This window comes from Rhincodon typus, chromosome 3 (assembly GCF_021869965.1).
Source record: "Rhincodon typus isolate 14 chromosome 3, sRhiTyp1.1, whole genome shotgun sequence".
Lineage (NCBI taxonomy): Eukaryota > Metazoa > Chordata > Chondrichthyes > Orectolobiformes > Rhincodontidae > Rhincodon > Rhincodon typus.
Window position 1 is genome coordinate 28,505,034 of NC_063334.1, and position 27,872 is coordinate 28,532,905.

At 39.6% G+C, this 27,872-nt stretch overlaps 1 protein-coding gene across 3 annotated transcripts in view; it reads right to left on the reverse strand.

The window, feature by feature from the left end:
- Positions 1–27,872, reverse strand: part of ddx58 (DEAD (Asp-Glu-Ala-Asp) box polypeptide 58) — a 77,968-nt gene that overhangs the window by 10,657 nt on the left and 39,439 nt on the right. For all 3 annotated transcript variants that reach the window (XM_048593361.1, XM_020526867.2, XM_048593373.1), the window contains exons 5-15: positions 26,524–26,674; positions 24,553–24,669; positions 20,158–20,271; positions 16,261–16,414; positions 14,264–14,522; positions 13,164–13,326; positions 11,591–11,692; positions 11,098–11,255; positions 7,700–7,835; positions 6,934–7,082; positions 5,475–5,556 (exon numbers count right to left, since the gene is read on the reverse strand). In XM_048593361.1, the coding sequence (XP_048449318.1) occupies positions 5,475–5,556; positions 6,934–7,082; positions 7,700–7,835; positions 11,098–11,255; positions 11,591–11,692; positions 13,164–13,326; positions 14,264–14,522; positions 16,261–16,414; positions 20,158–20,271; positions 24,553–24,669; positions 26,524–26,674 (1,585 nt within the window). The remainder of the gene's footprint in view (positions 1–5,474; positions 5,557–6,933; positions 7,083–7,699; positions 7,836–11,097; positions 11,256–11,590; positions 11,693–13,163; positions 13,327–14,263; positions 14,523–16,260; positions 16,415–20,157; positions 20,272–24,552; positions 24,670–26,523; positions 26,675–27,872) is intronic.

Here is a 27,872-nt window from a genome sequence, read left to right on the forward strand (position 1 = left end):
AAACGTAACATTTACAGGTTGCAGGTAGCAGTTTTAAAATGTGCAAGAGGGAGAACTGTTGAGTGATTTTGTACTTCAAGTGCAAAACAGTGCAAATTCTTGATATGCAGCAGCTGATAAAAAGATTTTTTGACAAAATCTAACAATTTTAATGCTGCTATACAATAATAAAACTGCCAAGATCGGTTTCCAGTAACAGGAGGATTAACAACATGTGTGTACAAGATTCAACGTTATTGACTAAAGAACCAGAGTAGCATAAGGAAACTTTTTATTTTTATGCAGCGAGTAGTGATCTGCAGTGGAAGCAGATGCAATATCTTTCAGAAAGGAATTGGATAAATACTTGAAGGTGAAAAAAAATCACAAAGCTATGCTAAAAGAACAAAAGGGAATGGAAATAGTTGATTAGCCCAAGCACAGCCTCAATGGGTGAAATGTCCCCTAGCGTTTTATCATTTCTAGATGTCTGTTCCAATGCTCTGCTTCCAGTTTCTACAATTCACCTTCCTAAACACAGACTGTACTACAGACAAAACAAATCAATGTTCCAAAACTTCCATGATGCAAGCTGTGGGACTCTAGATGATTGGTAGCCAAGATTGATTCAGTAAACTTTTACCTGGCCCAGTTGCAGCTCCAACGTATTTCAAATCTATTTGAAGCAGGTAGGGCTTCAGCCCAGGTCTTTTGGCTCAGAGGTAGGGACGCTATCACTTTTATGCAAGAACCCCAAGCTGCATCTCCAAAATATTACAACATGCCTCCACAGAATGTGTAACATCTGCCCATTTACATCCTCCCTTATCAAGGCCCAAACACACCTTCCAGGTGAAACAACATTTTACTTGCATTTCACTCAATCTAGTTTACTGCAATAGCTGGTCAGTGTGGTCTCCTCTACAAAGTGTAGATTGGTGACTGCTTCGCAGAACACCTACATTCTGTCTGCAATAAAAGACCCCAAGCTTCCAGCTGCCTGCCACTTCAACACACCACCCTGTTCTCTGGCCAACATCTCTGGCTCAGGCTTGTTGCAGCGCTTCTGTGAAGCACAAGCTGGAAGAACAGAATCTCAATTTCCAGTTGGGAACTGTACAGCCTTCCGGACTCAATATTGGAGTTCAACAATTTTAGGGCTTCAGTACCTGCTCCTATGTCCTTACACCAACCCCCACACACCAGGCCTTGTTATCACACGGTATGCTATTACACACAACTCATTGTTAGCCAATAATAGTTCACTTTAGCTGCTATTCATTCTCCTAGGCTGACCGTTATCCACTCATTTTTCTGTCCAACTGTTCTTCTCTCTTCAGGCTCTATCCTCATCCCCTCCTCCTCCCTATCTTTTGCACTAAAAAAAAATTTTCCAGCTGCCATCAGTTCTGAAAAAGGGGTCACCAGATCCAAAACATTAACTCCAATTTTTCTCCACAGATGCTGCCAGATCTGCTGAGCTTTAACAGCAATTTCTGTTTTTGTTTCTGATTTCCAGCATCCACAGTTCTTTTGCTTTTTTTTAAGATGGTGGAATTCTTCAGTGGGATAGAAAGTGAAGCAGTCCAGTCCAAAACTATGGTCCTAAATCTAAACAAAGGAAATTCCAAAGGTATGAGGACCAAGTTCAGTGTAATAGACTGGGTAACTTTGTGAAAAGGCATAACAGTGGATAGGCAATGGTTAATATTTAAGGAATGAATGCAAGCATTACAGTGGTTGTACATTCCTTCCAGGTGAAACAACACCTGGAAAAGTCAACAAACCATGGTTAACAAAAGTGGTTAAGGACAGCATCAGATCCAAAGAGTCATATAAAAGTTGCTTGATAAAGTAGCAAGCCCGAGAACTGGACCAGTTTAGAATTCAGCAAAAGAGGAAAAAGAAGGGAGAAATGCACTATTAGGGTAAACTTGGAAGGAACATGAAAGTGGACAGTAAGAGTTTCTATAAGTATATAAAACAAAGAAAAGGTTATTGAAGGTGACTTTAAGTCCCTTTCAGTTTGAAACTGAAGAATTGATAATGGAAGACAAGGAAACAGCACAGCAAGGGTGGCTCAGTGGTTAGCACTGCTACCTCACAGCACCAGGGACCCGGGTTCAATTCCCGCCTCAGGCAACTGTCTGTGTAGAGTTAGCTCCCTGTGTCTGTATGGGTTTCCTCTGGCATCCTCCTACAGTCCAAAGATGTGCAGATTAGGTGGACTGGCCATGCTAAATTGCCCATTGTGTCCATGGAATTGCAGGCTAGGTAGATTAGCCAATGAGAGGTATGGGGGTACAGGGATATTTGGGGGGAGGGTCAAGTGTGTGTCTGCATGGGTTTGGATGGCTGAATAGCCCAATTCCACACTGTAGAGATTCTATGAGTTAAACAACTACTTTTGTTCTGCGTTCATAGAAGACACAAAGCAGAGGTCTTTTGGGAAGGAGGAATTGGAGCAAATTAATATTAGTTTAAAAAAATTGTTGGTAAATCCCAGGCATATCAAAGTAGGTGGCAATGGAAGTAATGGTCACTTTGATTGTCATCGTCAAAAATTCTCTAAGTACTGAAATGGTTTCAGCAGATTGGAGGGTAGCTGTTAAGTGCCAAATCTTAGTGACAGTCCACCATACTTACATAAATACCAAACAGTAGCAAATGTAAACCCACTGTTTTAAAAAAGGAGAAAGGGATAAAAACAAGAATTGCAGACTGGCTAGTCTAACATCAGTAGCATCAAAAAATGCTGGGGTCTATTGTAGGCATATGATAATGGAACATTTAAAAATACTCAAAGTCAACATGGATTTATGAAAGAGAAATAATTTTTGACAAACCTGAAGTTTTTTTTGAGGCTATAACTAGTAGAATAGATGAGGGAAGAAGCAGTGGATGTGCTGGATTGGAATTTTTAAAACACCTTGATAAAATCCCACATAAGAGGTTATTGTGCAAAATCAAAGCACATGGGATCAGTGGTACCATACTAGCATAGATTGAGAACTGGTCAGCAGACAGGAAATAGAGATCAGGAATAAAGGAGTCATTTTCAGAGAGGAAGCTGGTGACAATGGGGTACTGCAGGGATGAAAACTTGCAACCCAGCCATTCAGAATACATTCCCTCATCCAAATTGTTGATACAAAGTATAATATTTCCAAATTTGCTGATGACACAAAACTAGGAGTGAGAATGGTGAGGATGATGTAAAGAAGCCTCAGGACGATTTAGACAAGTTGAGAGAGTGAACAAAACATGGAAGATGCAATACAACATGGATAAATGTGAACTTGTCCACTTTGTTGGGAGAAACAAAATGGCAGGTATAAATTAAAATAGATTGCAAAAAGTTGATGTACAAAAGGATCTGGTGCCATTTGTTCACTGAAAACAAGCATGCAAGGCCAGCAAGCAGTTAAGAAGCCAAGTGGTATGTTGGTGCATCATTGCAAGTGGGTCTGAGTACAGAAGCAAGGAAATCTCACTGCAGCCGTACAAAGCCTTTCTCAGACGACATCTAGAATATTGGGTGCAGTTTTTGGTCTCTTTATCAAAGATATACAATGTTCCCTCTAAGTGTGCAGCTGCTCAGAAGTTGTGTTCATACCAATACAATGATTGTCACACTTGGGCATTACTGCCATGTATAGACCTTGGAGTGCAACAGACAAAGACATTAGGAGCAATGTAGCTAGTCACAGAGCGAGTGCAGCACAAGTTCTCCTGATTGGCTCCTGAGATGGCATATTTGTTGTGTAAGAGATTGGGTTGACTGGACGTATATTTACTGGAGTTTGGGAGAATAAGAGGGGATCTTAGTGAAATGAGTAAAAGTCTGACAAGGCTGGATAGATTGGATGCAGGGATTGCTTTGGCTGGTGAGTCCAGAATAAGGGGTCATAGTCTCAGAACATATGATAGGACATTTTGGACTGAGATGAGGAGAAATTTCTTCATTCAGAGAGGGTGGAGAGGTTGTGGAATTCTCTATCAAAGGAAGCTGTGAAGGCTAAGTCACAATATACTTAAGAAAGGAATAGATCTAGAGTTCTCGAAGCTAAAGTTGTTAAGGGGTATGAGGAGAGAGCAGAAGTATGGCATTGAAACAGAAATCATGCATGATCACATTAAACGGCACAGCAGACTTGATGAGCTGAATGGCTCATTCCTGCTCCTGTTTTCTGTTTTTCTTTCCTGCGATGATATAGTTGCTATGTATCTCTGCTGCTGAATCATGTTATAGAGGGTCATCTCCATCTCTGACTCTGCTCCCAAAAGTAAATCATTGTTTGTCCCTGTCCTCTTTCCTTCCCTTTACAAAGCTGGTGTCTCCACACTCTCTTGTGCTCTTCATGAAGCTGTTGTTCCCACTCACTGTTGTGCTGTTTAGGGAGTTGTTCTTCCTGTGCTCTCTCCCTATGAAGCTGCTGTCTACATGCTCGCTCTCTTCTTCGTGAAGCTGCTGTCCCTGATCTCTCTCTCTCGTGCTTTGAATACAGGGACACAACCTAAAATTAGTGCTGGGCTGTTCAGAACTGATGTCTGGAGGCATTTCTTACACCAAGTGGAGTGGAAATCTCGACGCTCTCATATCCAAAAAGCTATTGTGGCTCAATTGAAAACTTCAAAACAAATTAATGGTTTTATGCTCGCCAAAATATTTTAAGGCTTGAGAACCAATGTTGACAAATGGAATTAAGCTATCAATCAGTCACATCACTAAAACAGATTTTATGATCGTTATTACATTACTATTTGTGTGAACTTACCATGTGCAAATTGACTGCAAAATTTCTTACATTGCAACAGTGACTACACTTCAAAAATACTTCAGTGGCTGTAAAGCACTGAAGTTGTGAAACATGCTTCATAATTTTAAGTTTTTATTTATCTGAATGGCAGAGAATGCTCCTGGTTTTTGAATCAACTACCCCGGTCCTATATTTAGAGAGGATGTATAGAAGTCAAATAGCAAAACGTATTCTTGGCATTTAACCCTTGCACTGTTTATTTACCTATTATTTTCATTTTTAAAAAACTATTGGGTGTAAATTCAAAAATACTTTTGAGGCAACCAATATGTTTAACTTCAACTGAAATAGAAGAGTGCTTAGTGTCCAAACTGTAAGCACTACAGACCACACTGTACAGGAACGGTTCATCTTACCTGAGCAGGCAGTCCCCTATTCCTTCCCCACAGACCTGTACATTTCTTCTTTATGAGTATTTACTCTATTACCTTTGAAAGTTACTGCTGATTCTATTTCCACTAGTATAAGAGGCAACACACCGAGATCACTTTAACTCTGGATACTGTGTCCTAATTCTGTGCTTTCTGGTAACTGGCCCTCCTTTCTGTGAAAATAGTTTCTCCTTATTTAGTCTCATAAAGATCTTCATAGTTTATCACTTTTAATCAACATCTTAGTATTGAGTGCAGTTTTGTTATATGTTAAATGGCTATAATAGTATAATTAAGATATCACCTGTATTTTTGGATCTTCCCAACAACATTTCAGGTTGTAAGAATGCCAATGCCTGACACTCTAATAGCCACTTCCTCAAAGCCTGCATAGAAAGCAAAGTAACATGTACTTTTAAATTGTTCATCCAGCTCTACACCTTGTTATCTCAGATTCTCCAGCATCTGCAGTTCCTGCTATCTCTTAAGTAAAGACTATCCTCTTCAAACATCAGGATCTAATTTAAATGCATTTTACAACTGGCAGTACGTGATTTCACAAGTCATATATACTCTGCAAAGCAAACATAAGAACAAGAGGAATAAGCTGTTTAGACTCTCGATCCTGTTCCATAGTTTAATTAGATCACAGCTGACCTCTGTTTGAACTCCCATCTATCTGCATCAGCTAGATTACTTTGACAAACAAAAATAATATAAATTAACGAAGGGATTTGATTCTTTAGTTCCCTTTCACATAACGGACGTGAATGATCCCTCATATATTTGATAAAGAGCATAGTTGATAGTCTGAGTGAGGTATGAACTGCTTTTCAGAGCAGAGTAAACCGAGATGAGATTTGCTAAAGTAATTTACAATCATAACATATTCATATAAAGGAAATACATAGAAATTGTTTTCGATGGCTGGAAGTTTGATAACCAGAGTTCATGGATTTAAGGCAAGGTAAAATGACCAAAGGTTCATCTTATGCAATGAGAGATTAGGATTTGGAATACACTGTCTAATTAGGTGGTAGAAATAGGTTCAATAGTAATTTTCAAAAAGAAATTGGATAAATATTTGAAGGAGAAAAATCACAGGGATAAGGGTAAAAGGGCCAGGGGTTGGGTTTAACAGAGTTGATTTTTCAAAGAGATGGTACAAACTTGATGGGGCAAATGGCCTCTGTTGGAGCTGTACTATTCAATGATTTTATTCTATATTGTCCAGAATGGCAAAAGAGAAAAAACATTTGTGTTGGCCAGGGTGATATGGAGGCTTTGCAGAATTATACTTGTAAGTGATCACGACAAACAATGTGAACAGGTAAGTGGCAAAACAATTCTTTGATGTTTGATAATTAAATAGCAAATTTTGAAAAGGAAACCAGATAAAACAGCTCATTTTTCAATGCTTTCAGGAAAATCACAACTGTGGAAACTATTTTGGTGAAACTGGTTTTGTCTTTTGATTCCACTGATTGGTAAAGACTGCGTAGAATGACAGCAGAAGTCTCGATCACATTGGCAATGCGTACCAGCAAAGTTACATAAATAATGTAAGTAGAGTCTGTCCTACTTTTATTCAGACTCGTGCAGTTTCATTCATAGGCTTGGCTTGCTATACTGCATGGGCTCTTGCTTGAATAAACTGTTTGCTGTAAGTCCTGCCTACCCCCACTCTGTTAGCTTTCACATTCATTTTCACTCCATTCCATTAATAAATGTATCCTTATGAATGTGACTCAAAGGCAGCTTACATCTGCAAGTGCTCTGGTTCTGACAAACAGGATAGTTTTGGTTTCTGGATTGTTTTTATATTCTTCTTTCAGAATGCTCTTCACTTCAGTCAGCTTGGGATTCTCATTGCTTGGATCAGCATCGATTTCTAACAGCTGCTGTTTCTTATCTAAGGGACAGAAAGTAAATCATGGGATTCAACAAATGCACCAAAAATCAACAACAAAAAGAGAGCAGTGCACAATATCAAGCACAAATAAAATTTCAACCATGAATTGCACTTAATTAGCACCTTTAACATCGCAAAATGTCCCCAATTTCTTCACAGGTGTGTTTATCTGACATTATTTGACACTGAGCCAACTAGAGAGATATTATGCTAAATGTCTAAAGGTTTGTTGGAGTGGTAGGTTTTAAGGGGCATCTTAAAGGATAGGAGATTTTAGACAGAGCTGAGGGCCAAGGCTGCTGAATGCACTGCTTCCAATGGTGGAGTGATGCAAGTTGGGGACTGCAAGGGCCACAACTGGAGGAATACTCATACTTTGGAGGGTTGTAGTGATAGAAGAGGCTACAGAGAATAGAAGGGATGAAGCCTTGGAGGGATTAGGAAATACAGATAAGAATGTTAAAGCCAAGGCTGATTTTGGGATTATTGCAATTAAAATCGGATAACTCACCTTGCTCAGCCAGAACATGCAGAGTTCAAACCAAAACAGTTCTTCTGAAACTATTTGAAAATGAAAGATCTAAAGCTTGATTGATAATGCAAACGATTTTTTTTACCTTCAAATAACGCAGTGAGCTTTTGTTCGGTCTCGTCATATCCACCCTCCTTCACATTATTAAAAAATTCCTCCAGATAGTCAACAGCATCTTTGGTTCGGGCATCATCATTGATAATCAAAGCATCATTGTATTTCTGAGGGTGAAGAGAAGTTAAAACTGAATTAATAAAGGAGAAGAATTCTTAATAACATGCAATAAAACTATGAAATAAAACTACCAAACTAAACAGGCAACTCATGGATGGCTATCAGGAAACAAATGAGAAAGGGTTGCATCTTTTGAATTGGTATGACAATGAATAGATTCTAATATATATATAAGCAACAAACAAATTCAGTTTATACAGCAGCTACAATGTAATAAAAGGTGTTTTACATCAGTGATTATATTCATATCATTAATTATGTATTAATCAATTATTAATCATCTTTAATTACTCAAAGACTCGTTACTCTGGTGAGGTGTAATTAATGGGAACACCTTGCAATGGGTCTTCGAATCTACTCTTCCACACTTATGGCCTCTGTGTGTGAGAGTCAGTGCTCATTCATGACTGCACCCCTCTCTGGAGGCAAAGATTCATTCTACCCGTATATCTTACAAAGGAGCATGCAGTCATTTAAAGATGGATGATGTCCACTACCCCATTATCATCGAAACTCTGATTCACAGCACATTGCTCGGTTTGGAATTGAGGACTCAAGAACTGATTGCAGAAATGTGGATGTTAAAGCAAAGTCTACTAAAGACAGCATACACATTTAGCACAGCATGTACAACAAAGACACTGAAAGCTGTGTGATGATGGGTGGGAGAAAAGCATTCATATCAGGAAGGTTCTTCAACTGGTCATGGCAGAACTCATTGAACCCCATGTCTTGGAAATGCAATCATGAAGAAAGCCTCAGAAGCTACCTCAACTTAGCACCTGTCTGAACGAGTGCTGATTTTTCTCAAAAGCCCATCAGAACAATGCTGTCACTCTTGACTGTAGAAGCAGATGTTGTAAAGCGTTCAAAGAGTTGATAGTTTGACTTCTATTGTACAACAGGAAAGGCAAAACAAAGAAGCTGGAGTTGTGAAGAGCACATTGTGTCATGGTATGTGACACCCTTATGGGAAAGTAGAAAATAGAAGCATTCAGCTCTTTGAGTCTGTTCCACCACTGATTATGTTCATGTCTGATCATTCAACTCAATAGCATGTTCCTGCTTTACTCCCATTTCCTTTGATCCTGGTAGCCCCAAGTACTTTTTCCAATTGGTTCTTTCATCCCAGGAATCAGTCTGGTAAACCTTTGCTGTATGCCCTTCTATTTAGATTCATTTAATATTGTCACATGTATCTAAGTACAGTGAAAAGTGTTGTTTCATGTACTAAACACAAAGTGTCACCACCCTCTGGCACCATCTTGGACACGGAATTATATAGCATGATATTAACGCAACAGTTTCACTATTCCAGGTTCAGAAATTCATCTTTTCCATTTCCTTTCCAGTTGGTTTCTCCCACTCTGCTCCTCCAGTCACACAGCCTCAACCCCTGACTGATGTCTGTGTAGCTCCCTGACTGAGTTAGCAATAATCCCCGGATTGGTCTGACTTGACCTGTAGGACTAACCATGGCCAAATCCTGACAGCACTAAACACCCAACTGACTGCGGCCAACCCCCTGGACTGATATCAGGCAACGTCTGAGTGTGGTAGCACCCACTGGATAACCATCATCCCTCTTCACTACAGTAACAACTACTCCTCTTGGGCTTTCAGACATGGCCAATCAGTTGGAGCTCATGTTGTGTTTGTTGCTGAAGGTGCAGACAAATGCTGTACGTGTGACATTGACATAGCATGATGTTATACAACAATATGCTGACCCGTTTGACTGCTCTGTGCCAGCAACCATGACAAGCTGCCTGGCTTTGTGTCTGTCCTGAAAGGCAAGGTAAAACAATGATGCTGCTAACATGGAAATTCTGAACAAAGTGGTAATGTGCTAAAGGGCAAGGCGAAGATGCTGTAAACATTCAAGTAAGTACAAATTGAGTGAACTTCAAGGATGCAAGCTAACAGCACAGAGATGTAGCCTGTTCTGATGCATAAAATGGGTGCATGTTCCTGTACAAAGCAACATGGCAGCAGCATTGCAATGTAAGGTATCAGTGAGCTCCAAAATGTAATTGTGAAGTGCTGAAATGTGTTCAGAGTTAATCGGAGTTGTGCTACGATGATGTGTTGAGGCAAGTGTTTTGCTGAAATCGACTCCTGTGAACAGGGGATATATCCAGTTGCTGCCCATGGAGCATGCCCTGAGATGTTGGGGAATGCTGGCCAAGGTACAGTCCTGGAGGAGAAACTGGTGAGCTACAGCCACCAGGTTATCGTTCTGACTTTCAACTCATGCATTGGTAGCACCTAGTTGCTCACTGGTATGTGGGAGAATTGTAAGTTGCTTAGAAAAGAGGTGAAATTAGCTAATGCATGCAAATTGGGTCCTTACCACCTGCTTGTAAGGTTTCAATGGCCAGGTGATAATCACAAGGGAAAAATCAGACTTTCCTTCTCAACATCAAAAAACTCATTTATTTATTCTTGCTGCATTCTCCCAAACTTTTCACCCTTGCCCATGCCACTGAAGGGCTGGGAATATTTGACCAAATTACTCTGTTCCTCGCTCCACAGTTGCTGTTGGACTTGCCGAGTTTTTTCAGCACTTTCTATTTCAGATTTCTAGCATCTGCAGTTTTTTGCTTTTTTTTAAATATATGACCCAAAGCTCATGTCTTGAAAAGCTGAAGGCAGAAGACAAACCGGCTGTAGCACGATATCAAATTATCAGACTTGATGAAATGAACAGTGGTCAACTATATATCCAAATATTTCAGTGCCATCAGGTGTTTAGTTCAACTTTTATATATGAAAGAACAAAAGAGAAGTGTAGCACAGGAACAGGCCCTTTGGCCCTCCAGGCCTGTGCTGATCATCATGCCCTAACTAATCTAAAAAGCAAATCATCTGCCCTTATTCGGTCCGTATCCCTCTATTCCCTCCCTATTCATGTAATCATCCAGCTGCTTCTTGAATGTCGCTAGCGTGCGTGCTTTCACCACCTGTTCTGACAGTGCGTTCCAGGCTTCTACCACTCTCTGGGTGAAAAATGTCCCTCGCACATCTCCCTTAAACTTTCCCCCTCTCACCTTGAACCTACGCTCCCTTGTAACTGAAACTTCAACCGGGGAAAAATATCTAGAATGAAATACTGGACTATATGAAAAAAAATCTTCGTCCGTCAGTTCAAAATCTGAAAATAGTTGAGTTTGAAACCAAAATAGCTAGAAATGGATTTCTCACAAACACAGCTAAAACCCTATTGCTGGCACAGATAAATTCTCTCACCCGTAAGTGCTCAGTGTAAGTGAAAAGCGCCCGACAGATCCGTCTTTCCTCTTCTACGTCATCCATTTGGAGGACTTTGCACTTTTTCTGCACTTCAATAATCCATTGCTCGAACTTTTGTGTCCCATAGTTTCGATTCTGGATGTGCGAAAGGTTACCTGTATGCACAAAATACAGACTAAGAGAGAGCTTTACTGTATTGCTGAATGCTGCTTCTTACCAGCAACATCTGCAATTCAGGCAGAATAAGATGCGTATTAAAAATATGGACAAAATGAAGAATCTCAGGGTAAGACAGCATGCAGAATGGCACAATTCATAATGCAGTAACAGATTTCCTCCACGTGTAATACCATCCAAATATATTTCCAAATGTACAACAATAGGTGGGAAAAAAATCAAAATCTTTACAAACCATTGCCTAGTCAGCATTGACTAGACAGGTCAAATACTCTTTGCCAATGTAAAAATATTTCTTTAAATTGCAGCTTACCAATGTTGTAAACGTTCCTGGCCATTGCTTCAATTTGAGACATCATCTGAGAGATAATGTCTGCAAATTGATCCTTTTTACGCCTGGCAGTGTGGCGAGTATCTGTCAAAGAACAACAAAAACATAAAAATCGAAGTTTACTAACACATTTCAGGATGTAGTGATCTTAACAGTTAAAAAGCAAAGCAACTTCAGCTAATGACAGTCTTTCCCTTGTCCTGATTTGCTTGGTTTCTTCACAGAAACATGTGATTAATCCCCATTTCCTATTTGCTGTGTCAGTAAGTTTCTGCTTACTTTTGGCAGCCAATACATTTATTTGCATACCTTCATCAGCAGCAGTATCTGTAAACAGCAACGGTCCACCTCATTTGTCAGCTCGAGTTATACAGCTTTGTGGAAAAAACAGAATCAAAGGCCAGGAATTTTGTTTGAACTGATTTCATCAATGCTGTAACCTTGTATAAATATTATGTAAGTCTCAATGTGATAATGATGATACTTGAATTGGAGAACCTTAATTCTACCAAAATTGAGGCCAGATATTCGTTTATATTCTACTTTGTTTTGTACACATCAAATAAAGCATTTGTTCGAATCAATTTCCTGCTTTTACTGTCTAAGCAGGTCTTTTTTCCCCAGTAACTTTAATGACAGATTCTGCAGTGACATAACGCTGTACAATTTCACAGCACAAAAACAGGCCTTTCAGCCCAAGTGATTAATACTGGTTATATGCTGCACATGGACCACTTCCCATCTTACAAGTCTTTCCATTCATTTTCTTCCTTATGCATTTATCCAATTTTCCCTTAAATGTGTCAATACAGTTTAATTCAATCACTCCCCTGGGATAGCAAATTTCATATTCTCTCCATTCTCTGGTTGAAGATGTTTCTCCTGAATTCCTTATTGGACGTATTAGTGGTCAATTATTGCACAGCAATCAGCAATGTGATGCCAGGAGGCAAACAGGTTGCAAAAAGCAGTCTTCCCTTTAAGATATGTGCATGCACGGCCATGCATAAGTCTTAAAAGGCAGCACTGTGTAACAAACAGGCTGCACACAGCAAAGAAAATGTCTGTATCACCCAACAACCCTGAAAGGTTCACATTGCGCGTGCAGGAAATTCTGGTCATGCAGACTTTGTGGAATACCCCAATGAATAAAATATAGTGATGCCCAAATACGAACAACAAATATGAGTGAACAGACAGAATTACGTCACTGACAGTACTGGCAGGAGTACCGTGCATGCATAGTTTGCACATCTGCATGGTTTGCACACCTGCATGAGGGCGTTTTGGGGATGTCAGCAGATAGTCTTGAAGGAAAGTACAGGCACCATTGTTCTTGATTTCACCTATGGTTGCTGAACTCCCCCACAGGTGGAAATGCCTCTTCTACATTTAACTATGAAGCATAGTCTTTCATAATCTTTAAAGACCTTTCCATAATCTTAAAGAGCTAATGGACATACGGCAAGAATAAACTCATTAGGCATGGGGCAAAACTAAAATTTCAATGCTACGCTTTAACCTGCTGGGATACTAATGCAGTTAGGAGTCTTACGTTTTTTTGGAACAAAGACATATTTATTCAGTTCTGCCACATTCTTTTGTACAGTTGATATGGATTCGGCATCAAGATTGGCACAAATTTGGAGAATATAATTCACTGCATCGTTGAATGAGCTAGCATCACCAACTCCAAGTGATGCTGTCAATCCGACAATCTACTGACAAGCAAAAAGAAAAATTCATGTTACATAGAGGTGTGATCAAAAGCAACTCTAGCATTCTCTTTCCTTCCTCGCAAAATGTCTTAAAAAAGCTTTAACAGTTGTTTTGTTTTCCCTCCTAGACGTGCCACTGAAAGGTGGTGGTTGAGTACATCAGGGATCCCATATATGGATGAGAAGTAAACTGGCTGGTGTTCTTGGCTCTGATATGGTTTCCTGGAAGTTGTCTGAGACAGCACATTAATGCTGGGTGTTTGCACCAACTTGTCGCTGGTCTCTAGTTTCTTAAAGATAACAAAAGCAAAGGAAGCAACACAACCTCAACTTAATCTGACACTCAGCCTCAACAAGAACTGGGGCAAGTGGAGAAAGGGAGAAATGGAACTCCATTGTGAGAGACGAGGATAGATCATGAATGATTAACCACTAAGCCAGGCTTACCTGCTTGTAAACAATACAGAGCATGGGAAAGGGAGGGAGGGTAGGAGAACTAAAGGGAAGGAAGGTCTATGATAGTCTGAATTTACGAGCTGGACACGATAAACCAGGCAAGACCTAACCAGTAATTTATTAATGGTTTAACATAACTTCCTAACTTCTGTAATAAAAACAGAAATTGCTGGAGAAGTTCAGCAAGTTTGGTAGCATCTGTGGAGAAAAACAGAGTTAACTTTTCAAGTCCAGTGGCCCTTCTTTAGAACAGTTCTGAGGAAAGATCACTGGATTCGAAATATTAACTCGCTCTTCTCTCCACATATGCTGCCAAATCTGCTGACTTTCTCCAGCAATTTCCATTTTTGTTTCAGATCTTCAGCATCCGCATTTCTTCATTCTAGTCATTCCTCACTTCTGTACTCTACACTCAAATTTATAAAACAGAGGACCCCATCACAGAAATCAGGCAAAGGAACAGGAGAGCCAGAAGTTTAACCTGGGGTAAACTGCTTGTCTTTGTGCCCAACTTGAGATCGATGTACATCTTCATTAAAACATTGTATGGGTGGTTTTTCGTTGTGTTGTGGCATTCATCAAAAATCAACAGTGTAAATAGGGACAAGGATGGAATTCGTTTATCTTTGAGACAATTCAGCAGAATCTGTGGTGTCAAGACGATGATATCGTTTCTCTCAACCAACATTTGCACTGGAGAGCTGTCCGCTGTATCACCACACAGTCCACACACCTCGTAGCTGGAAGATGAAGGGCAAATGAAAATTAGTCTGGTCTAAGAATTAACCAGTGATCACTGAGCAGTCATAAATGTTAACATTTATATTATGGCACCCATCAATTAAAGCAAGGTGCAAATTTATATAGCACTTTTTGAAACCTCAGGATTTTCCAGAGGACTTCACAGGAAATTAAGTACTTTTCAAACTATGGTCACTGCTGCAGGAAACATGGCTACCAATCTGTATGCAGCAAGCTTCCACAGATCATCATATTTTTAAGTGATGTTGGTTGAGGGATAAAGGTCAGCTGGAACACAATAGAAAAACAGTGCTGTCTGTGGGATCTTTTATATTCACCTGAGAGGGCAGATAGCACTTCAGTCTAAAAGCTCAAGTTGAAAGATGGCACCACCAACAGTGCAGCACCCTCGTGCTACTACACTGGGAGTGTTAGACTAGATTGTTGTGCTCAAGTTCCTAGACTGGGACTTGAGCTCCAAACCTTTTGATTCAGACTTAGCAGGAGTCGACTGCCTATCTGTTGAACAGATTCTTATTTATGACTCTGTGATCTAAATTTTAATTCCCGATTCCACAGGTGAAAGCTGTAACATTGAAGGGAGCCTGGTCTTTTTCTTTGGACTTCTGACCTTAAAATCAGTGAAGATTTATGAATTACCTCTCATAGGTAATAAAAACTTCAAAGCTGAAAAAAAAACTATGGTTAGATGACATGGAGTTATTGTGAGCAATTTTGGGTATTACAACTTAGGAACACAACTTAGGGAGCTCAGCGTAGATTTACAGGAATGATAGCTGGACTCCAAATGCTAAACTATGACAAGAGATATCACACTAAAGGTTACACGACCTCTTAATATTTTAAATTGAAGAAATTTGATTGAAGTTTAAGCTATTAAGAGGGGCTGATTTAGTTGACAGAAACCATTTCTAATGGTTGGAATTTGAGGACTAAGAGGAACAGTATAAAATTTAGAGCTGGGCCTTTAAGAAATGAAAATAGGAAACATTTCTAAACACAAAGGGTGATGCAATGTTGGACTTACTCTGCAAATTCTAAACCTGAGACTGAATGATTTTAATTATTGATTTTTTTAAGGGATATAAAGAAAATTTGATATTTGGAGTGAGGTTGCAGAATAGCAATGATCTCATTGGATGGTTGCACAAATATGATAGACTAAACGATTCCCTGTTATTCCTATGTTCTAATAGTTGGACAAAGTGAGTGTGGAGTCAATGCTTCTGCCTGTGGGGGAAACCAAAACGAGGGGTCAGAAACACAAAATAATCGATAATGAAAAATACAGGAAAATTGCTTTTCTCAGAGAAGGATGAATGAATTGGTAACTCAGGAAATGGTTGAGAAATACGTTCAAAGATGAGAAAATAGAACAGGAAATGGAAGGAACGTTGCATGGACTACATGGAGCAGCGCAGATTTTCTGATGAAAGGCCATCAACCTGAAACAACATTTTCTCTTTACATATGCTCCCTGTCCTACTGTGCAATTCCAACATTTTCTGATTTTATTTCAGATCTACAACACCTACAATATTTTGCTTTCATATTATAGATCACTTGGGTTGAACAGCCAGTGTCTTCACTGTGCATTCTGTGCCAACATAACTGGAGTTTAGCACACTACCAAAAGGAATTTCTGAAATAACAGCAAAATCCTGCAAATGATGTTGCTTCTACAAAGGACTGAGACATTGTCATTTCTGGGTGTACCTAGTTTTCTGGAAGTGTTTCTGGAACAAGTCGTATTGTTGTTCGTAGACAGGAACTGTGGTAGCCATGAAGACAACTTTCCTTTTCACACCCTTGGGAGCTTTGTTAAGGTGATCCTCACTGATGTAGAGGGCGACGATGGTTTTTCCACATCCTTTGAATAGAAACAGGAAAAGACATGCATTTGATTATTACAAAGATATTACCAGGGTTGGAGAGTTTGAACTATAGGGAGAGGCTGAGTAGACTGGAACTACTTTCCCTGGCGTGTCAGAGGGTGAGGGGTGACCTTATAGAGGTTTATAAAATAATTAGGGGCATGGATAGGGTAAATAGGCAAGGTCTTTTCCCCGGGGTGGGGAGTCCAAAACTACAGGGCATAGGTTTAAGGTGAGAGAGGAAAGATATAACAGGGACCTAAGGGACAAGTTTTTTATGTAGAGGGTGAGCGTACATGGAGTGAGCTGCCAGGGGAAGTGGTTGAGGCTGGTACAATTACAGCATGTAAAAAGCATTTGGATGGGTAAATGAATACGAAGGGTTAAGAGGGATATGGGCCAATGGACTAGGTTTATATAGGATATCTGGTTGGCATGGACATGTTGGACTGAAGGGTCTGTTTCCATGCTGTATATCTGTATGTATGTATAATGGCACTTTTGATACCATGGCAAAGTTCATTGCCATTCAATGCAGATATGGGCATTTAGATAGTTGTAGTTATTCTCTAATGTCCAGAGGCAAATGAGGCAGGTTCTTCTTCACAACAGTAAGAGGAAAAGTGAAAAGAAACTTTACATAGATTGCCTGATTCTGATTAAATTATTTCACTAGAAACGCAGAAGCTGGTTCTAATGTTCCAGAGAGTTTCAGATCAAATCCCAACAGGATAGTTAGAAACTTTGAAAAAGTATATATTTTTTCTATGCCATTATCCAAGCAGTTAATGAACACTGCCAATAATTGAGGCCCTAACACAGATCCTTGTGCAACACCACAGGTCGCATCCTGCCAAATTGAGTACCTACCCTACTTTCTGTTGCCTGCCACACAACCAATTTCCCAGCCATGTCAGTAATTTGCCCTCAATTCTGTGGGTGTCCACCTTAGTTAACAGTCTCTTATGTGGGACATTATCAAATGTCTTCTGGAATTCATATAAACAACATGGCACATAGGAAAATAGGGTAGTGTCCTAGGCCTAATCTTCTTCAGCTCTTTCATCAACGACCTTCCTTCCATCACAAGGTCAGAAATGGCGTTATTCGCTGATTACTGCACAAGGTTTAAGGTTTAGCATCATTCATGACTCCTCTGATACTGAAGCAACCCATGTTCAAATGCAACAAGATCTGGAAAATATCCAGGGTAGAGCTGACAAGTGACAAGTAACATTGACACCACACAAATGCCAGGCAACGACCCTCTCCAATAAGAGATGATCTCTCCACTACCCATTGACATTCAATGACGCTACCATCACAGAATCCCCCACTATCAACATTTTGGGGATTACTATTGACCAGAAACTCACCTGGACTAACCATATAAACACAGTGGTTCAACAGCAGGTCGGAGGCTTGGAATACTGCAGCATGTAACTCACCTCCAGACTCTCCAAAAACTGTTCACCATCTACAAGGCACAAGTCAAGAGTGTGATGGAATACTCCCCACTTGTCTGGATGGGCATAGCTCCAACAACACTCAAGAAGCTTGACACCATTTAGGACAAAGCTTGCTTGACGGGCACCAGAATCACATGCATTCACTCCCTCTACCACTGACTCTCAGTAGCAGCAGTGTATATTATCCACAAGATGCACTGCAGAAATTCACCAAAGATCCTTAGACAGCACCTTCAAACCCACAACCACTTTCATCTAGAAGGACAAGTGCAGCAGATACATGGGAACACCACCATCTACAAGTTTCTCTCTGAGCCACTCACTATCCTGACTGAAAATATATCGCCGTTCCTTTACTGTAGCTGGGTCAAACTCCTTCAATTTGCTCCCTAAGGGCATTATGGGTCAAGCCACAGCATGTGGATTGTATAAGTTCAAGAAGTCGACTCACCATCAACCTCCTCAAGGGCAACTAGGGATGGATACTAAGTGCTAGCCATCCAATGAAGTCCATGTCGATGAATGAATAAAAAATAATGCAGGCATTCCCCTGTCCATCACCTTAGTCACCTCTTCAAAAAACTCAGTGAGGTTTGTCAGGCATGACCTACGTGTCATAACTTCATGCTGGATCTCCTTGATTAACTGTAAATTTTAGGTGTTCACTTACCCCATCCTTGATCATAGACTCCAACAATTTCCCCATAGATGTTAAACTAACTGGTCTGTAATTCCCTGGTTTTCATCTTTTGCCCTTCTTAAAAAGCAGAGCGACATGCAATTTTCCAATCCAAAGGGATGACTCCTATATCTAGTGAACTCTGAATGATTACAGTTAAGGCATCTAGAATGCACTCCTCTACTTCCTTTAACATGTTCAGATGGAAACCCTCACTTCCTGTGGATTTGTCACTCTTTAATTCCATTAATTTCCTCAAGGTCAGAAGTCACATGACACCAGGTTATAGTCCAACAGGTTTGTTTGAAATCACAAGCTTTCAGAGCGCAGCTCCTTCATCAGGCGAAGGCTTCATCTTGATTGATTGATTTGATTTATTGTCATGTGTACCTAACTACCACAAAGAGCTTTGTTTACAAGCAATACAGGTAGATCACAGTAAGCAAGACATACAGATCAGGGGGAAAAAAAAAAACTTGGATTTAGGCATACAGGTTACATTGTGCAGAGCATGCGCTAGGCAAGATCAACATTAACAAGACCAACATTATTTGAAGTTAGAGAGTCCATTCATCAGTTTAATAACAGCAGCGAAGAAGCTGTTCTTAAAACTGCTGATGTATGTGTTCAAGCTTCTACATCTTCTCCCTGACGGAGGAGGTTGTAGGAGAGCATTACCGGGATGGGATGGGTCTTTGATGATGTTGGCAGCCTTTCCATGGCAACAAGCCATATAAATGGAGATCATGGATGGAAGGTTGCCTTCTGTGATGGTCTGGGTTGTGCCATCAACCTGCTGTAGTTTCTTACTGATCTAGGCTCAGCAGTTACCATAAACGTCCGTAACGCACCTGGACAGTATGCTTTCAATAGTGTGTCTGTAAAGGTTGGTCAGGGTCCTTACTGACAAGTCAAATTTCCTGAGGAAGAAGAGATGTTGTTGTGCCTTCTTGACTGTCTCATCTACATGGGAAGTCCAGGACAGGTTGTCAGTTATCATCACTCCTAGGAACTTGATGCTCTCAATCTGACAAAGGAGCAGCACTCCAAAAGCTTGTGATTTCAATTAAACCTGGTGTCGTGTGACTTCTGACCTTGTCCACCCCAGGTCCAACACTGGCATCTCCACATCATTAATTTCCTCATTACTGATGTTTTACTTACATTAATTTTATTCAGTCCCTGTCCCTGATCCACTACTAATTTCCTAGGGACATCGGCAAGCTATCCTCTTTTTCTACAAGACACAGTGAGGCAAAGTAATTATTCAACATGTCTGCCATTTCCCCATAGACACTGACAATATCCGCACTTTCAGTCTTTCGTGGGCCAACATTCCTTCCGATCATCTGCTTTCCCTTTATGTAACTATAAAATTTCTTCTTATCGATTTTGATGTCCCTTGTAAGTTTCTTTCCAGAATAAAAGATGTAGGTTTTAAGGAGCCTTTTAAAAAAGGAAAGAAAGACAGAGGGAGGGAATTCCAGTGCTGAGGTCATAGATAAGTTGAAGGCACACCATTCGGAGTGAAGAAATTTGGAGATGGCAGAAGAGGTCAAGCAGATACCAATCATTTGTTTCTTAGCTGTACCTGTAGGAGCGCAAATGATTGTGTTGTCGCCATCAACTACGTGTTCTGCCAGCTCGATTTGATAGTCTCTCAATCGTAAATTCTCCAGAGCTGCTGAGTTTTGTTGAAACTTTTCTGTGAGAAAGAAATATAAAAGTAGTTAAGTGTCAGGAGCAATGGTTGTGGAGATACAGTCAGACTTTTACTGAGCTCTGTTAGTTGAGTTTGAGCATATTGTTTAATGTCTCCAATGACGACAGTCATTTACACATATTCCAGAACCCAAATTACAGAAAGGTACCTGGTAACAGTACTCAGGAACAGAACGGCCTCTTGGACAAGAGTTGTGCACCAAAAGAGTTACCACCTTGGGGCAGGTATTTTCCAAATGGTTTTCTGCTAGTTGATATGGCTCAGGAGAGTCAATAGAATCATTGAATGGTTACTGTACAGATGAAGATTATTCAGCCTTTCAAGTGAATGCTAGCTTTCTGAAAAAGAAACCCTGAGCCTATTCTCCTCACTGTTTCCTAATAGCCCTGTAAATTTTGTCCTTAAATAATGAAACAATTCTCTTTTGAAAGGCATGATTGAATCTGTCATCACCATAAAACACGGGAGCAGAATTAGGATATTTGGACTATCAAGTGCATGCTTCCATTCGATGACACATGACTGATCTGACAAGCCACACTTCCACTTTGTGCCTTTTTCCCCATAAGCTATTGGGTAAAAATGTCTATCTCATCCTTGAATATATTTAACAACACGTTTGTAGTAAACAATTCCACAGATTCATTACCCTTGGAAGAAATTCCTCATTGTTTCTGTCTTAAATCTGTGACCCCTTACTCAGATTATTTTAAAAGCTCTCCCATAAGGGAAAATAACATCTCCACATCTATCCTGTTACACATCCTAAGAATTGTATATGTTTCATTAAGTTCGCTTCTCATTCTTCTGAACTCCAGTTAGTACAGGCCTGGTCCACTCAACTACTCTTCATAGAAAAATTCCTCAATGCCCAAAACCAAACTAATGAGCCTGCTCTGGACTGCCTCCAATGCCAGTATATCTTTCCTTAGATTCGAGGCTCAAAACTGTTCACAGCATTGCAGGTCTGGTCTAACTAGTGCCTTGTATAGTTTTGGCATACTGCATTACCTTTGAAATAAAGTCCAACATTCCATTTGCCTTCTCTATTAACTGAACCTACATGCTAGCATTTTGTGATTTAGGGATGAGGGCTCCCAAATCCCTCTTGTCCTGCAGCTTTCTCCATTTAAATATATTCAGCTCCTTTATTCTTCCTGTCAATGTGCATATCCGTACATTTCTCCATTATATTCCATCTGACAAGTTTTTGCCCAATGACCTAACTGGCCTATATCCTTCTGCAGACTCTGTCATCCTCACCACTCACCTTCCTGTCTATTTTTGTGCCATCCACAAACTTGATGATAATACATTCAGTTCCTCATCAAAGTTATTAACATAGATTGTAAATTGTGGCTCCAGCACTGATCTATGTGGCACTCAATTAGTTACAGGTTGCCATCCTATAAAACAGCATTTTATCCCAACTGTCTGCCTTCTACGATTCTCAGTCCATGTTAATATCCTACTCCAAATACCATGGGGTCTTATTTTATCAAGTAGCCTTGTTTGTGATACCTTATTGAATGCCTTTTGGAAATTCAAATATATTACATCTACCTTTTTTTTATTTGCTCACGGGATGAGAACCAGCATTTATTGCTCATTCCTAATTGCCCAGAGGGCAGTTAAGAGTCAACGACATTGCTTTGGCTCTGGAGTCACAAGTAGTCCAGACCAAGTAAGGATGGTGGATTTCCTTTTCTAAAGGACATTAGTGGAGCAGATGGGTTTTTCCTGACAGTCAGCATTGGTTTCATTGTCATTGTTAGACTCTTATATTTCCATCTTATTACTGAATTCAAATTCCATCATCTGCCATGACAGGATTTTAACCCAGGTCCCAGAACATTACCTGGGTCTCTGAATTAATAGTGTAGGCTATCACCTCCCCCTACTGATTCCCCTTTATTCATCCCAGCTTGTTACTCCTGAGAAAATACTAATAAATTTTTCAGGCATGGTTTCCCCTTCCCAAAGCCATGTTGACTCTGCTTGATTAGATCATGTATTTCTAAATACTCTGCTACTACATCCATTGTAATGTACTTTAGCATTTTCGCAATAACAGACATTAAGCCAACAGCCTATTGTTATCGTTTTGGCTCCTTCACTTTTTACGTTAAGATGATACATTGCAGTTTTTCAATCAGCTGGGACTTTACCACAATCTAAGAATTCTTAGAAGATTACTACCAGGGCAACCACTATTTCTGTAGCTTTAATATCCTAAGATCCAATCCATCAGGCTCAGGGGACTTATCAGCCTTTAGCCCTATTAATTTTCCTAGTACTTTTTCTTTAGTGACAGTTATTGTGAATATTTCCTCTTTCTTTTTTGCCCTTTTGATGATTCAGTATTTTTGGGATACTATTAATGATGTCTACAGTGAAGAGATTATTTAACTTCTCTGTCATTTCTTGCTTCTCCATTGTTATTTCTTTGGCCTCATTCTCGGAGGGGCCTGTGTTCACTTTTGCCTCTCTCTTTATTTTAATGTATTTAAAGAAGCTTTCATTGTTTATTTCTATATTACTTGCACGTTTACCCTCAAAGTCCCTCTATTATTTTTTCAGTTGTTTTTTGATGGTTTTAAAACACTCCTTAATCGTCTATATTACTACTAATCTTTGCCACATTATTACTTTCTTTCAATTTGATACTGTTCTTAACTTCTCTAGTTAACCATGGTTAGCCTATCCTCTTCCTAGAATTCTTCTTCTCACTGGGATATATCTTTGTTTCGACTCCTGAACTAATTTCTTAAAGGTCTGGTGTTGTTCTTCAACCATTTTCTCAGATTAAAAAAAACTCTCAGTCCATTCCAGCCAACTCTGTTGTCATTATTTATAATATTTGATATTGAAGTTTGAGCACAGCTGTTTCTAACCCAAGTTTCTCACATCCAAACTGAATCCTACCATATTTTGGTCACTGTTTCCTAGAGAACTTTTACTGAGATCGTTTATTAAACATGCCTTATTGCACATTACCAGATCCAATCTACGAAAATCCAAAACCAATACCAGTTCTGATGAAGGGTCACTGGACTCAAAATGATAACTGGTTTTCTCTTTGCAGATGGTGCCAGACATGTTGAGTTTCTCCAGCATCTTCTGTTTTAGTCAAATACCTGATTGGATCCACAACATAATAGTCTAGGAAGCTGTCTTGAATACGCTAGGAATTTTTCCTCATGGTTATCTATGCTAACCTGACTTTTCTAATCTACATGAAGATTAAAATCACCCATGATTAATGTACTGCTTTTTTTTTTAACATGCTGTCGTTATCTGCTGTTTTATCCTCTGTCCAATAGTATAGCTATTACTAAGAGATCTAAGGATTACTCCCATCAGTGTCTTCTTCCCTGATTATTTCTTACCTTCACCCATATTGATTCTACATCTTCTGAAACAAATCATTTCTGGCTATTGTACTTATTTCACTTAATACTAAAAAAGCTATCCCAACTTTCCTTCCCACCCACCCTTTCAAAAAGTTACATATCCATCAATATTTAGTTCCTGGCTTTGATTTTGTGACAGTATACACAACCACACTCCGAGGTGATGCATTCTCTCATATCACCTTTGGTTCCTTTAGCATTCATCTTAAATTGGTGTCTTCCGATTCCCAATGGGAACATATTTCTCCCTATCTGCTACGTCGGTCAACGTAGGGCCAAAGGTAAGTAGCTTCAGTAATCTTGAGAGCCAGAGAACTCAATGGTAAGGCAGAGAAGGTAGACAATCGGCCCATCATTCCAGTCTCAGCCCTTGGAAACAGTTATCTCATTATTCCCACTTCCTTCTGCCCTTTCCATGTAGCCTGGCAATAATTCCCCATCAAGTATCTATCCTATTTCCTTTTAAAAAGGGACAATTTAATTTCCTCCTTTTTTGGTCAACACATTTCAGATCATAACAACATGTTATATAAAACAAACTGCATCTGTTCCTTTACAAATACATTAAAAGTTGAAGTTCATTTTATATTAATAAACGAGAGAAGGGTCCAATGGTCCAGGCTACACCCACACACCTTTTCATCACATCTTCGGTTGGTTTTCTCCTGGTATTGGATTGACTGTGTGGAAAGCCTATTCCCTTCTCTTATTCATGGCCATCTGGAACCGGATCAGGTGACTGCTGTGCTTTAGTTGAGTAGAAGTGAGGATGTTGAGCGGAAAGCTCTTGACAGCAACTAAACCATTTAGCATGCACAGCCAACACAGTAGAAGTGTCATTCATGCTTACCTGTATTGCTGACTACTGCACTGCAAGTGTTCATGCTTTCTGCCTCTTCTGAATAATGCATTTCCACATCATTGCTCATAGAATTGCTACTGTTTTCCTCAATTGTTTTCATCTCAACTTGGAAAAAAGAGATGAGGGTTACATAATTATTTTACAGCTCCAGTTCAAGACTTAGCAAAACTCTGTAACCTGGATATACATTCCACATTAGGCATGGTGCTGCTGGTGTGGCCCTTAGTAGCAATATACATCTGGATGTCATTCCTAGTACATTTCTGGTACTTTCTTCTCCTTTGACATCTCAATTTTTTCCAACTTGTCCTTTAAAAAAAACACGTTATCCACTAGCACAAGATGCATCCCCAACTGTCATTCTCCATTAAACTTCTTGAGTTCTGAATTCAGTTCACTGCTGTCCATTTTAAATGCCTTCCTCTGTAAAAGCTCTCTTAACCTACCTCTCAATCATCTCCTGTGACCACTGCATATCCAAGTCACTGATGTGACCAGCAAGGACCCAATCCCTCCTTACCCTTTGCCACCCATTCTCTCTCTCTCCCCCTTCCTTGGCATCTAGGCTTGGATGAGACACTCCCCTAAAGCTATTTACTGAGCACTTTAAGTCTCCCAACCACCACCCTGTGGCCCTACATTGACCAAAATATCTCAATAACAGTCAATTTGCTGAACAGTTCTCTCATCTTTATTGTTATTGCCCAATAACATCACTACCACCTGAAATCTTGCTCACTTTCCCTAGTACAAGCCAAGTCCAGAAGTTTAGAGAATTGAACGGATCTGCTGCATAACCTATTACCCATTCAACAACAGATCTAAATGAATTACATTGATTGTTGATGGGCCTCACAATCTTTAACCGAACCCTCCATCACTCGAAGATCATTCTTCAGAATTACTGTAACTCTGGTTTGTTTATCAACCCTTCACACAGCTCCTTATTTTCATTTCTCCAATTAATTTGTTGCTAACACAACTTAATAAATCTCCCTTTGCCCTAGTGACAATCTCTTTGTGCAGCGCCTTGGGAATTCCTTTCTACACAAATAGAAGAAATGCAATTGAACTGATGGAGTTCATTTTTAATACATGAAAAGTGGGCATCACTGGCAGGGTCAGCATTTATTGCCCATTTCTAGTTGTCCTGAGCAGTGATGGTGAATCATCTTCTTCAATATTACAAAGTGCATTGCTAGGGCAGTTAAGGTGGGTCTGGAGTCACATGTAAGTGAGACCAGATAAGGATGTCAGATATCATTCACTAAAGGCCCTTAAATCTGTTACATCAGTTAATTAGAACACTTCGTCAATCTGTGTCTGCATGGCATCTTCCTCTGTAACCCTAAATACCCTTCTCTCTCCTCAGGTAGCAACCTTACTGTTTAAAGATTACTTAATCATAGCTTATGCACTGATGTGCAAGTTGAGAAAAGAGGTCTTAAGACCTAGCTCAACCTTCACAGGGATTTGAACCCATGCTGTTAGCATCATTCTACAGAACATTCCAGCCATCGAGCCAACTGAGGTAGCCAGCCCCCTTGAATATGCTTACCAAACAAAAAGTCTTTGAACCTTACTTTTGATATTTTGACTTGATTCACAGACTCATTGTCTTTTTGGCAGTAGGATAGTTCCTGCTTTTTCCTTGGTATGAAGAAGTGCTTCCTGGAACCACACTGAACTAACTGGTTCTAATTCTAAAGTCATGACCCAAACCCATTTGTGCTGGATTTCTCCCTGCCACTAACACTGCTCCCCAACCCACACACCCCCAAACTGAGTGAATAATTTCTCATGATCTGCCCTATCAAATATTAGTTTGATCACTTTATAGGCTAACACAATTAAGGGAATTTAAAGTATATTATGTTCCAATATTACTCATGGCTTACTCATTTGCTATTTATTTCATATGACAAGGATTTATAACATATCAGCTATCATTACTTTTACCTGAATCTGGAGACAAGAGCAAGGTCACTGCATCACAGTTGCACCTCTCCAAAGCCAGGCGAAATTCCTTGAAAAAGTTTTGTTTGTCAGACCTTTGTAAACAATCAAGCAGTTTCTGTGCTCCAGCCGTGGAACCTTTGCGTTTTGAAATCTGTGCAAAAGATTGAGAATTTCAGTATTTTTGATTTTTGCCTGGTCACTGAGAGTGGGTGTTAGAAGAGTCTTGGGGTTGAGGGAGGTTACAGTAATTGGGAGAATCACTATGCAGGTGAGAGGTCTTCTGGGTTTTTTTTTGAAAAAATGTCACTCTACTTCTGCACCTCAATTGGTGACTTTTTAATCTGCCTGCCAAAATCATTTCATTTAGTTTATTGTTGATGGACTTCTCCAACTTCAAAATGTGCACTTTTACATTGTTTAATGTAGAACTTCATTAATCACCTATTCACCCTTTTGTCCCCCATCTATATATAACCCTCTAGCAATTTCTCATAGCTATCAAAATTTGTCATATTTCCCACACTTGTGTCATTGATAAATTTGCTGAGTTTCTTCAGCATTCTGATTGTGCTGCAGATTATGGAACTGTGAAATAAACAATATTCAATGCTTAGGAATTTGCTCCCCAATCTTGTCAATTTAGAACTACAAGAAAGAAACTTAATCATCTATAAAATTTGCAAGAGAAAATGAAATGCTAGGAGACCAGTGATATTGATTACTGAAGTTATAGAAAATTTCACAATTATGGCAGAACTTAGAAATAACATTCCTGTAAAGCTAAAAATTTATTTAGATGAACACCAAGTATCAAAGATCAGAAAAGCAGCACATACCTATGATCTCTCATGGGTTAATGGTCACATGGGAATCCACATAGAAAGTGCAGGAATAGGAAATCTGCAAATGCAAGTGATATTTGCTTTGGGGAACAAACAGAAGGATGGAAATTTAATAAAATGAAAAAGGCTAGTACCAAAATGTGATATAAAGGAAACTGCATGCTTCCACTGGATTACAACTTGATATAGTAAAAGAAATTGCTAAGTTGAACAGCAGAACAATTGAAGCCTTCGTAGCATTTAAGGAAGCTTCAGAAAGGGGCCATCAGTTAAGGGAATAGGCATTCAAACTGTAGCAGCAGTACAAAGAGAACATGGCTCCTTAGAATGTGCCAAGAAAGGAGAATTGACTTCCGAGAGTCATGAAAATTCTTCAAATATTGATAGAAAGTCAGACCACTGAAGGTTCTGAATATTACATCTCTATAGGGGAGGTGTTTCCTTGCTCTTCAAATCAAAGAAGTAAACTAATAAAGATACTGAGACACATTTGAGCAAGTCAGCCAA